General features: G+C 39.2%; 1 protein-coding gene across 1 annotated transcript in view; it reads left to right on the top strand.

Annotated features, from left to right (window-relative positions):
* LOC116987002 (polymeric immunoglobulin receptor-like) overlaps positions 1-12,967 on the top strand; it is a 68,253-nt gene that overhangs the window by 41,241 nt on the left and 14,045 nt on the right. The window contains exon 6 of the mRNA XM_033042884.1: positions 2,320-2,327. Within this exon, the coding sequence (XP_032898775.1) occupies positions 2,320-2,327 (8 nt within the window). The remainder of the gene's footprint in view (positions 1-2,319; positions 2,328-12,967) is intronic.

The following is a 12,967-nucleotide window of genomic DNA, read 5'->3' as shown; positions in this document are numbered from 1 at the left end:
TGGAGGGAAGGAATGGGTGACGTTTCGGCCCGAGACTCATCCTTAGACCCGAAACTTCACCCATTCCTTCTCTCCAGAGATGCTGCCTGTCCCGCTGAGTTACTCCAGCATATTTTGTCTATCTTTAATTGTCTTTTATTTCCTTTTCTCAACAGAACCTGAATCTAATCCAGGATCGTCTACAACAACAGTAGCATTTACTTCAACTACAAAAGTAACATCCGAAAACAATGATCATGCGCCCATTATTTCTAACAGGTATAATTTTCACTTGCTCATGTTTTGATTGGCCTTGCTTTTCAATATGAGAGGTGGAGACACAAGGAACTGGTGATACATACATAGATACATAGATAGATAGACAATAGGTGCAGGAGTAGGCCATGCAGCCCATCGAGCCATCGCCGCCATTCATGGCTGATCATCCACAATTAGTAACCCGTTCATGCCTTGCCCCCATATCCCTTGATTTCGCTAGCCCTAAGAACTCTATCTAACTCTCTTTTGAATGTATCCAGTGAATCGGCCTGCACTGCCTTCTGAGGCAAAGAATTCCACAGATTCACAACTCTCTGGGTGAAAAGTTTTTCCTCATCTCAGTTCTAAATGGCCTACCCCTTATTCTTAAACTGTGGCCCCTGGTTCTGGACACCCCCAACATCGGGAACATGTTTCCTACATCTCGCGTGTCCAATCCCTTAATAACTTTATTTGTGTCTATAAGATATCCTCTCATCCTTCTAAATTCCAGTGAATACAAGCCCAGTCGCTCCATTCTTTCATCGTATGACAGACCCGCCATCCCGGGAATTAACCTGGTTGGCTGCTGGAACCTTGAGTACAACACAAAGTACTGGACTAAGGCTAGGTTGTCGAGAGTGGCATGGTGCTGCAGCGGTAGGGTTGAGGTTTGTAAACGCACACCTGCAGAGTCAGGGACATTTCCTTCCCAGCAGTTATCAGGCAACTGAACCATCCCCTCACCAGCTAGAGAGCGATCCTGACCTCCCATCTACCTCATTGGAGACTTCCAACTTTCTTTAATCAGACTTGCATCTGATCACATAGGATTTAAGGCACGGAAAAGATCAACTGAACTGGTCCCATGCTGGTGTTTACATACCACTCGTCACTTCTCCCATCTTTTCTTTTCTAACTTTATCAACGCTAGACTCAAAATGCTGGAATACCTCAGCGAGTCAGGCAGCATCTCTGAAGAACATGGATAGGTGAGGTTTTCGGTCGAGACCCTAGACGGTGGAATTTCCCAGCTGAACTCGCTGGGCTCTGTTGCTGTATCCTGCTCCATGCAGAGATTTCACAGCAATCAGGATATGAATGTATCCAACACGAACAACTCTGTTTCCTCCCACTGATTCTGTATCTTTCCCCCTTTGCTCAGTTACATGATATGGAATGTGGGACGCTGGCTGTACTTCGCTCTGCTTGGGATCTGCAGTATCGCAGTCTCATTGTTCACAAGTATAAGGAAGGTATGTTTTGCGGAGATCATCAGAATCGCTGAATGCTTCCAAATGCTGTCCATTAATACCTTCAAACATGCTGATAAAATATAACAAATGAAAAGTGTTTAGATAATGTATTTCACAAATACAGGCCAAACCAATGCTCTACGAAGATGATATCAATAGGTCTTGACAAGATGTTTGTGTGCAGAATGAACTGAAGTGCTTGATGTAGATGTTGTAGTGTCATTGAATCAGAGAAATACAGCATGGAAACAGGCCCTTTGGCCCACTATGACCATGCAGACCATCTTACCAGAACCCCAGTTCCCTCCCCTCTACTTTCAGTTTGAAGAAGGGTCCTTACCTGAAATGTCACCCATCCTTTTTCTCCAGAGATCGTGCCAGACTCGCTGGGTTACTCCAGCACTTTGTGCCGATCAGGCCATTGATCACCCGTACGCATTAGTTCGATGTTATCCCATTCTCTCATCCCAACTCACAACTCACTCGGGGAAATTCACACTGGCCAATTAACCTGTAAACCCACAAGTCTTTGGGATGTGGGAGGAAACCGGAGCTCGCGGAGGAAACCCACATGGCTACAGCGATAACATGTAAACTCCACACAGATAGCATCAAAGTCAAAATCCAAGCAAATTCTTGGACGCTGTGAGGCAGCAGCTCTATCAACTGCATCACTGTGCTAATTGGAAGCAGAATTCTGTTGTTATTGGCCTTGTGAAATAAAGCACAATTCCCGGTGTCAATGAATCTGATGACTTCAACATTTTTTTTTGCAGGGACCCAATGAACCGAAACCTCACAGCTTGCCGTAGAAGGCAGAATGAAGATCCACTGGTGATAGTGACTGAGAAACACTCTCCAACAAGACCAAATGATCATTATTATTTTGAATTTTTGAATATAATTGAATATTTTGAATAATACTTTATTGTCACATGTGACAAGTCACAGTGAAATTCTTTGCTTGCTAACCCAAGGTATGCAAATAGTCGCCCATAAAGGGCATTGACAAAGTGTTTTTCATTTTGCTTCCATAATAGACTGCACAGAATTAATTTTTCTTCTGCTAAAATTATTAACTTAGTTTACACAATATTCACTCAGTAAAGGTGCCATCTAAACAATGTTGCTAGCCTTTATAGCAATGACTTATTATTTTGTGTTGTGTAGCATGACATTGCAGTCATGAGGAATAAATTGTATTCAATCCTGGAAATGCCTCATGGTTTTAACTGTGAAGAATATTTAGAAGAGGGAAACTATAAGCTATGACATCCCATCAGATCAATTGTTCTGGAAGTACTTTATCTCATGAGAACATCATTGTAATATACTTTGCTGAACAGTCTGGCTTATTCTTATATGCACGTATGCAAGAGGACATGACGAGAATTAAGGGACAGAAGATTAGGGGTAACATGAGGGGGAACATCTTTACTCAGAGTGGTAGCTGTGTGGAATGAGGATAAAGTGGTGAACGCAGGTTCGATTTTATCATTTAACAATAAATTGGATTGGTATATGGACGGGAAAGGAATGGAGGGTTATGGTCTGAGTGCAGGTAGATGGGACTAGGGGAAAATATGTGTTCGGCACGGACTTGAAGGGCCGAGATGGCCTGTTTTCCGTGCTGTAATTGTTATATGGTTATATGGTATGGTGAGGTGCAGGTACAATGAAAATCACGCTTGTGGCAACATCACAGGCACATACACGTAGACACACAAAAATATAAATGATACATAGGATGTACGGTGTTGCAGTGGAGTTGCTGCCTTCATTTCAGCGCCAGGGATGTGGGTTCGATCCTGACTACGGGTGCTGGCTGTACACAGTTTGCATGTTCTCTGCATGACCAAGTGGGTTTTCTCTGAGATCTTTGGTTTCTTCCCACAGTCCAAAGACATACACGTTTGTAGGTTAATTGGCTTCGGTAAAATTGTAAATTTACCCTAGTGTATGCAGGATAGTGCTGGTGTGCGGAGGAGATAGCTTGTTGGTGTGAACTAGGTGGGCCAAAGGTCCTGTTTCCATGCTGTATCTCTAAACTAAACTAAACTCAACTAAGACGTCCAATTCCACTGAAGGAAAGTCACCGTATCTCTCAAACTAATTGGCACTTTACTCAAAGCAATGGGTTCCATCTGACAATCTTGTTCTCTTTAGTCACTGCATGTGAAAACAGCTGAGACTTAATTTTATTTCCTTGCCTCAACAGAACTTGAATGAACTTATGAAGGAATGATGAATGAATGATGAATGAATGAATGAATGAATAAATGAATGAATGAATGAATAGGTTTATGAATGAATAGGTTTATTGACCAAGTATTCACATACAAGGAATTTGCTTTGGTGCTCCGCCCGCAATTGCAATATGACATACAGTGACATTATGAATGACACCTAAAACATTAAACATTAACAATAACATATATTTTAATAACAGAACCAATGACAACCACACTATCTCAAATTACAGGATTGATATCAACAGTACTCAAAACAAATATAGTGCAAGGTATATTCTTCTCAACTTTTTTTATGCGCTGGAGCTGAATCCATGTCGAGGACATTTGGTTGATTTTGTATTGTTAAACGCAAGCGTCAAGAGTGCTTGATTGTCATATGTACCGACAGAGGGGAAATATATTGCTTTGTTTCAGTAGCACAACGAATCTGCAGATTTATGGAAATGTACAGCACGGAAACAGGCCCTTCAGCCCAACTTGTCCACGTCAACTAAGATGCCCCATCTACTCTAGTTCCTCCTGCCAGCGTTTGGTCCATCTCCTCCTAAACCAGTCCAATTTATGTAACTGTCCAAATGCCTTTAAAATATTTTTGTAGCACCTGCCTCAAATACCTCATCAGTTAGCTCATTCCATACACCCACAACTCACTGTGTAAAAAAATGATGCCCCTCAGGATCCTATTAAATCTTTTTGTTTTCTCCTGAAGCCTTGTCCCCTGGGTCTTGATTCCCCTACTCTAGGTAAGAGACTTGTTTCCCTTTCCCCTAACTCTGTCTGAAGAAAGGTCTCGACTCAAAACATCACCTATTCCTTTACTCCAAAGATGCTGCCTCAACCAATGAGTAACTAGGTTTTTGAGTCTATCTTCGGTTTGAATGAGCATCTGCAGTTCCTTCCAACACATACCCTATCTATTCCCCTCATTGTGCTTGTATACACAATGCACACACTTAATATATAATGTACAAAAATGAATTAGTTAATAAGTCCAATAAGGACAAAAAATAACTGATGTCTTTAGTGCAACCAAAGACTGCCCATACTTGATAGTTGAGGTTAGTGGGCAGTGTTCAAAAGCCTAATTGTTGCTGCTGAGAAGCTGTTCTTGAACCTAGAGGTCATAGTTTTCAGGCTCATGTACCTTCTACCCAATGGCAGGAGTGAAATGAGAGCATGGTCAGAATGTCATAGAGTCCTAGAGTGATACAGTGTGGAAACAGGCCCTTCGGCCAAACTTGCCCACACCCGCCAACAATGTCCCAGCTACACTAGTCCCACTTGCCTGTGCTTGGTCCATATCTCTCCAAACTTGGCCTATCCATGTATCTGTGTAACTTAAACTTCTTAAACGATTGGATAGTCCCAGCCTCAACTACCTCCTCTGGCATCTTGTTCCATATTCTGTCAAGGCAGCACTTTGAGACGGTAATCCACGCCTTTGTTACCACTCGGCTGGATTACTGCAATGCACTGTATGTGGGGGTTAGTGGGTCCTCCATCGCCCGTCTCCAGATGGTACAGAATGCAGCTGTACGTCTTTTAACTGGCACACGTAAACATGAGCACATTTCGCACATTTAAGCCTCACTCCACTGGTTGCCTATTCAGTTTAGGATCCATTTTAAAATTCTTTTATTTGCTTTTAAATCCCTAAATGGTCTTGCCCCGCCCTACCTACCTGAGCTTCTACAACCTTATACACCCGCCCGCTCTCTCAGGTCAGATAATCAGCTGCTCCTGAGTGGGCCTAAAACTAAGCGGAAGCTCAGAGGGGACCGTGCCTTTGCTGTGTCGGCACCCAAATTATGGAACGATCTGTCTCTCCACATTAAACAGGCCTCTTCTCTGTCTGTTTTTAAATCACTTCTTAAAACCCATCTCTTCTCCGTGGCCTTCGATACCCAGTAATATGTCGACTTTATTTACTTGATTTAATTTCTTATTTTGATTGCTTTTATTGCGTGGCTATTATTTTTACTCATGTTTTATGTCTTTTAATTTATTGTTGTATTTCATATGTAATTTTTGCGCCTTATGTGAGCTGTTATGTTATGTTCTGTTATGTTGTCTGTTTATGATGTCTTGTTTATTCTTCTGTACAGCACTTTGGTCAACATTGGTTGTTTTAAAGTGCTTAACAAATAAAGTTGGATTGGATTGGATATACCCACCACCCTTTGTGTGAAAAAGTTACCCCTCAGATTCCTATTAAATCTTTTCCCCTTCACCTTGAACCTATGTCCTCTGGTCCTCGATTTCCCTACTCTGGGCAAAAGTCTTTGTGCATCTACCCAATCTATTCCTCTCATGATCTTTTACACCTCTTTCAGATCACCCCTCTGCTCGACAACACTACCAAGAGGCCTGCCATTTACTGTGTAGGTCCTGCCCTTGTTCCAAAATGCAACACCTCACACTTCTCTGTATTAAATTCCATCAACCAATGCTCCGGCTACCAGGTCAATCGATCCAGATCCTGCTGCAATCAAAGGGGTTATGGAGAGAAGGCAGGAGAATGGAATGGGGTTAGGAGGGAGAGATAGATGAGCCATGATTGAATGGCAGGGTAGACTTGATGGGCAATATTACTTATGACCTGATGACCGTATTACCAAATATTCCTCACTCGTGCCAGGATTTTGACTTTTCACCATTTTCATTACTCTATGAACATTAATTTATGTTTGAAATGTGCTGGGAAAATTTGAAACTCGAGAGTTAATCTGCAAGATCATTGTGGTTTCATACACAATGTCTTGCTGACTTCTTCCTCATTTATGTTTCTCATAACGTTTCTACTTAAACGTTATTTTGCAATGAAGAGGAAGAGCTGAGAGACATATGAGTGACAATAAACTTAACTAGCTAACTAACTAACAAAAACCTTCAAAATGTAAACTAACAATTAGTGCTAAATATATTTTTGATATAGTCTAGTCGTTGTGCAAAGTGGAAATATATGCTTCATTGTTATCATGGATAAAAGAGGGATTGGAGGGGATGACTGCGGTGAAAAAGGTCCTTTATTATGTTGGCTGCTTTCTTGAGGCAGGGTGGCACAATGACACAACGGTAGGGTTGCTGCCAGACACCTGGGATCAATCCTGACTACGGAGATTGTACGTTCTCCCTGTGACCGCGTGGGTTTTCTCTGGGTGCTCTGGTTTCCTCCCACATTCCAAAGACGTGCAGGTTTGTAGGTTACTTGGCTTCTGTAAATTGTACCTAGGGTGCACGATAGAACTAGTGTATGGGATTGCTGGTCAGAGCGAACTTAGTGGGGCAAAGGGCATGTTTCCATGCTGTATCTCTAAACTAAACTAAACATGACAGGAACAAGCCCTCGGGCCCACAATATCCGTGCCGAACATAATGCCAGGAACCAGGCCATTTCACAGATGAACTGAGGCCAAGGCCGAGGCCGAGGCCAATTTCAATTTTAGAATTTCAAGCAGAAGCCCCTCAATTTTAGAGGCCCCCAAATCAAGATCCCTTTGAAGCAGACAGGCATGAGGCCCATGCCAAATGGCACTCATTGCCACCCACCCCCCCCCTCTGAGAGTGCTTGCCCTGAACAAACCCTTATCTGCCTGCACATAATCCATATCCCTCCAACCCTGCACCTCCATGTATTTATCTAAAGTTCTCTTACATCACATCCAACAGGTTTGAAGAAGCTGTCCCTGCAACTGGCGGTGTATAATTTCAAACTTTTATATCTTCTGCCTTGATGGGAGAGGGGAGAAGAGGGGACGGCTGGGATGAAAAAGGTCCTTAATTATGTTGTCTGCTTTCTTGAGGCATCGTGAGGTATAGATGGCTCAATGGTGGGATACAGTGCATCTATAGAATCTATAACATAGATAGGTGACGTTTTGGGTCGGGGCCCTTCTTCAGACCCGTCAAAATGTAGAAACAAGAAACCGAAGATACTGGTTTACACAAAAGACACAAAGTGCTGGAGTAATCAGTGGGTTAGACAGCATGCCTGGAGAACAAATAGAAAAAATTAACTGCAAAAGCTTGTTTACAAAAAGAACAAGCAGTTGTGTTTGCCTCACACATTAGAGCATTAATTGACACATTGCTCAACAATTGCCTTCCAAGAAGAACACAGTTTTGCAAAGAATACAAACCACTTCCTGATTGTGGTTTCGAAGAGCTAGGTTTAAAGGCAGTGAAATACTAAATTTGATCTTAATCTTAGCAAGGTAATGAGAACAATATTGTAATCATCTTTACACGTCCACACTATATAAAATTAACAAACAATTGTTCCTTCCTATATTTTCTAAGTTGCTTCATACGTTTATTCTTTGGCCAATAAAATTTAATAAAAAATGTAACACATTACATTATGTTTAAGAAGGAACTGCAGATGCTGGCAAAATCGAAGGTAGACAAAAATGCTGGAGAAACTCAGCGGGTGAGGCAGATTCTATGGAGCGAAGGAATAGGCGACGTTTCGGGTCGAGACCCTTCTTCAGGCTTATTTTATGGTCAGTATTGCAAGTGGCAATATAAACTGGAAGGTACAAAAACAAGGCTTCTGCAGAATGTTTAATAGCCAAGTTCCTTGAAAGTTCCAGAGTAGATTGGGAATTTATTTATTTATAACAGAGTGAAAAACAGATAATGAAAAAGTGAAAAAAAGGAATAAGTGAAGAAGGAAAGCAGGAGGGAGATTATTCAGTCGCCACAAGATGAGTTTTTTATATTCTAAATCATCTTTCACCCATACCTGAAACTTTTAGTTTTCATGATACTATGTCACCACATGAATCCAAGAAATCAATAAATGGGGACCAACTCCTTAAGAATTGGTCTTGTTTGTCTATTAGGAGGAGTCTCATTTCTTCCAAATGTGCTGTGTCCAGCATATTACTGATCCACATTTTAAATGTTGGTATATTAGCATTTTTCCAAAATTTAAGTATAGGTTTTTTTGCTGTTATTAACCCATAATTGAAAAATGAGTTTTGGTGTGTATTTAATTTGTTCCCATCTCCACTTACTCCAAATATAATCATTTCAGTATTAGGTTCCATTTTTGTCTTAAATAGCTGTGAGAATATATCAAATATGTCACACCAAAATTTAAAAAGTTTTGTACAAGATACAAATGAGTGCGTAATATTGGCATTTTGAGAAAGATATTTATCACAAATGGGAGAAATATTTGGATAAAATTTATTCAACCTAGTTTTGGAATAATATAATCTATGTAATATATTAAATTTAATTAAATTATGTCTAGCGTTGATCGAACATTTATGTATATGTATCAAATATTTTTCTCATGTTTCTTTTGAGATTTTTATCATTCATTATTTTTCCCAGTCTTCTCTAATTGCCTCTGTTGATGGTAATTCTATGTTTAAAATAATGTTATACAAGTATGATATTATTTTTTTTGACTCCGCCTTGATATTCATTACTTTTTCCAGTGGGTCTAAAATTATACTTTGGAATCTTGGTATATATTTGTTCATAAAATCACATACCTGTAGGTATTTAAAATATTGATTGTTATTCAATTAAAATTTTGATTTTAGTTGTTGGAATGATAATAAATTTCCCATTTCATACAAGTCACCTACCTTTTTAATTACCACTCTTTCCCATTGTTTATATGTTTTATCCATACCAGATGGTTTAAATACTGGGTTATTCACTATTAGTGTTAGCACTGATAAGTTTCTTAATTTTAAAGTTAATTTTATTTGTTTCCAAATTCGTATTGTATTTTGTATAATTGGATTCTTCTTACATGACATATTATTCAGCTTTATTGGGGAAAAGATGATCGTTCCTAGATCGTAGGGGGCGCAATCCTATTTCTCCATTCTTATCCATTCCAACTGTTGAGCAGACTATCCAACTAATAAATTACAGTGGCTTGCAAAAGTATTCATACCCCTTGAACTTTTCCACATGTTGTCAAGTTACAACCACAAACGTAAATGTATTTTATTGGGATTTTATGTGATAGACCAACACAAAGTGGCGCATAATTGTGAAGTGGAAGGAAAATTATACATGGTTTTCAAATTTTTTTACAAATAAAAAACTGAAAGGTGTGGCGTGCAAAAGTATTCAGCCCCCTTTACTCTGATACACCTAAATAAAATCCAGTGCAACCAATTGCCTTCAGAAGTCACCTAATTAGTAAATAGAGTCCACTTGTGTGTAATCTAATCTCAATATAAATACAGCTGTTCTGTGAAGGCCTCAGAGGTTTGTTAGAGTACATTCGTGAATAAACAGCATCACGTAGCCCAAGGAACACACCAGACAGACCAGGGATAAAGTTGTGGAGAAGTTTAAAGCAGGGTTAGGTTATAAAAAAATATCCCAAGCTTTGAACATCTCACGGAGCACTGTTCAATCCATCATCCGAAAATGGAAAGAGTATGGCACAACTGCAAACCTACCAAGACATGGCCGTCCACCTAAACCGACAGGCCGGGCAAGGAGAGCATTGATCAGAGAAGCAGCCAAGAGGCCCATGGTAACTCTAGAGGAGCTGCAGAGATCCACAGCTCAGGTGAGAGAATCTGTCCACAGGACAACTATTAGTCGTGCACTCCACAAATCGGGCCTTTATGTAAGAGTGGCAAGAAGAAAGCCATTGTTGAAAAAAAACCCATAAGAAGTCCCGTATGCAGTTTGCCACAAGCCATGTGGGGGACACAGCAAACATGTGGAGGAAGGTGCTCTGGTCAGATTGAAGTTTTTGGCCTAAATGCAAAACGCTATGTGTGGCGGAAAACTAACACTGCACATCACCCTGAACACACCATCCCCACTGTGACACATGGTGGTGGCAGCATCATGCTGTGGGGATGCTTTTCTTCAGCAGGGACAGGGAAATGGTCAGAGTTGATGGGAAGATGGATGGAGCCAAATACAGGGCAATGTTGGAAGAAAACCTGTTAGAATCTGCAAAAGACTTGAGACTGGGGCGGAGGTTCACCTTCCAGCAGGACAACGACCCCAAACATACAGCCAGAGCTACAATGGAATGGTTTAGATCAAAGCATATTCATGTGTTAGAATGGCCCAGTCAAAGTCCAGACCTAAATCCAATTGAGAATCTCTGGCAAGACTTGAAAATTGCTGTTCACAGACGCTCTCCATCCAATCTGACTGAGCTTGAGCTATTTTGCAAAGAAGAATGGGCAAAAATTTCAGTCTCTAGATGTGCAAAGCTGGTAGAGACATACCCCAAAAGACTTGCAGCTGTAATTGCAGCGAAAGGTGGTTCTACAAAGTATTGACTCAGGGGGCTGAATACTTTTGCACGCCACACTTTTCAGTTTTTTATTTGTAAAAAAATTTGAAAACCATGTATAATTTTCCTTCCTCTTCACAATTATGCACCACTTTGCGTTGGTCTATCACATAAAATCCCAATAAAATACATTTAAGTTTGTGGTTGTAACGTGACAAAATGTGGAAAAGTTCAAGGGGTATGAAAACCTTTGCAAGCCACTGTATATTCTTAATATGTACTGCCCAATAATAGTATATAAAATTAGGTAGTGCAAATCCCCCCACCTCTTTGGGTTTGCACAAGTGATTTCTTTTCATTCTATGTGCTTTATAATCCCAAATAAAATTAAAAATATTCGAGTCTAATTTTTTTTTAAGTGTTTTGGTGTATATATCGGTATAGATTGGAATAAATATATTATTTGTGGTAGCGCTATCAATTTTATAGCGTTTATTCTGCCGATTAATGATAGTGGGAGCGTTCTCCAAAATTTAATCAGGGAATCAAATGTATTTAATAATGGTATAAAATTAGTGTTAAATAATGATTTATATCTTCTAGTAACTTGAATACCCAAATACTTAAATTTTTCCGTTGCAATTTTACATGGAAATTTTAATAGGTGATTCGCTTTCTGGGGTTTTAATGACATAATTTCACTTTTATTCCAATTTATTCTATAACCGGAGAAAGAGCCAAATTCCTCTATTAAATTTAATAGATTCGGGATGCTCGTTTGAGAGTTTGTAATATATAAAAGTATATCATCTGCATATAGTGATATTTTATTACTAGTATCCTTAGTATTATATCCCTGAATATCCAGATGCCTTCTTATCGTTTCAGCAAGCGGCTCTATCATAAGTGCAAATAGCAGGGGTGATAAAACACAGCCCTGCCTATTGCCCCTCGATAATTGAAATTTTGAAGATAATATATTATTAGTTAGTATTCTTGCCATCGGTTTATCATATCGTAATTTAACCCATCTGATAAAATTCTCTCCCATATTAAATTTTTGGAATACTTTGTATAAATACTGCCATTCTACTTGATCAAATGCTTTCTCTGCATCCAGAGATGTAACTGATAAGTCTTCCTTTTCCGTTTTGTATGAATACATTATATTCAAAAGGCGTCTCAAATTGTTAGATGATTGTCTTTTAGGTATAAACCCCGTTTGGTCCGGATTTATCAATTTATTAATATATTTACTCAATCTTCTTGCTAAAGTTCTTGCTAAAATTTTCTGATCTGTATTTGGGAGTGATATGGCTCGATATGAGCCCGGTTCTTCTAAGTCCTTATCTTTTTTAGGTATTAGTGTAATAGTGGATTTGGCTAATGTTTCTGGTAATTTATTTTCGGTAAAGGCATACATATATAATTTAAGTAACCGTGGTACCATTAACTCCTGAAAACCTTTATAGAATTTATTATTAAAACCATCTGGTCCTGGCGTTTTCCCATTTTTCAGCTCTTTTATTGTTTCACTTATTTCTTCCCTTGTGATCTGTGCTCCTAATTCCTCTTGTTCCATAATATCCAATTTTGGCAGATTACAATTATCTAAAAAATCTGCAATTGTATTGTCTTTTATTTTAATTTTAGACGTATATAAGTTTTGATAAAATTGTGCAAACCTTTTATTAATATCCTGGGGTAACGTTAATAGTTCCCCATTCACGAATTTGATTTTAGTAATCGTCTTTTCCTTTTCCTGTTTCTTCAATTGTCTAGCTAGAAGTTTATGTGGTTTATCACCAAATTCAAACTGTGCCTGTTTTATGATCTGAAATAATCTTATTACTCTTGCCGATAATATTCGATTAAATTTCAATAATGTAATCTTATTATGTTTATCTATAGTTGGGTCTTTTGCGTTGTCTAATTCTAATATTTTAATTTCCTTTTCTAAATTCTCTTGTTCCATGGAGTTCTTT

This window comes from Amblyraja radiata, chromosome 24 (assembly GCF_010909765.2).
Source record: "Amblyraja radiata isolate CabotCenter1 chromosome 24, sAmbRad1.1.pri, whole genome shotgun sequence".
NCBI classification, from domain to species: Eukaryota; Metazoa; Chordata; class Chondrichthyes; order Rajiformes; family Rajidae; genus Amblyraja; species Amblyraja radiata.
The sequence above is the reverse complement of the archived record's forward strand: the minus strand, read 5'-3'. Positions and strand labels throughout refer to the sequence as shown.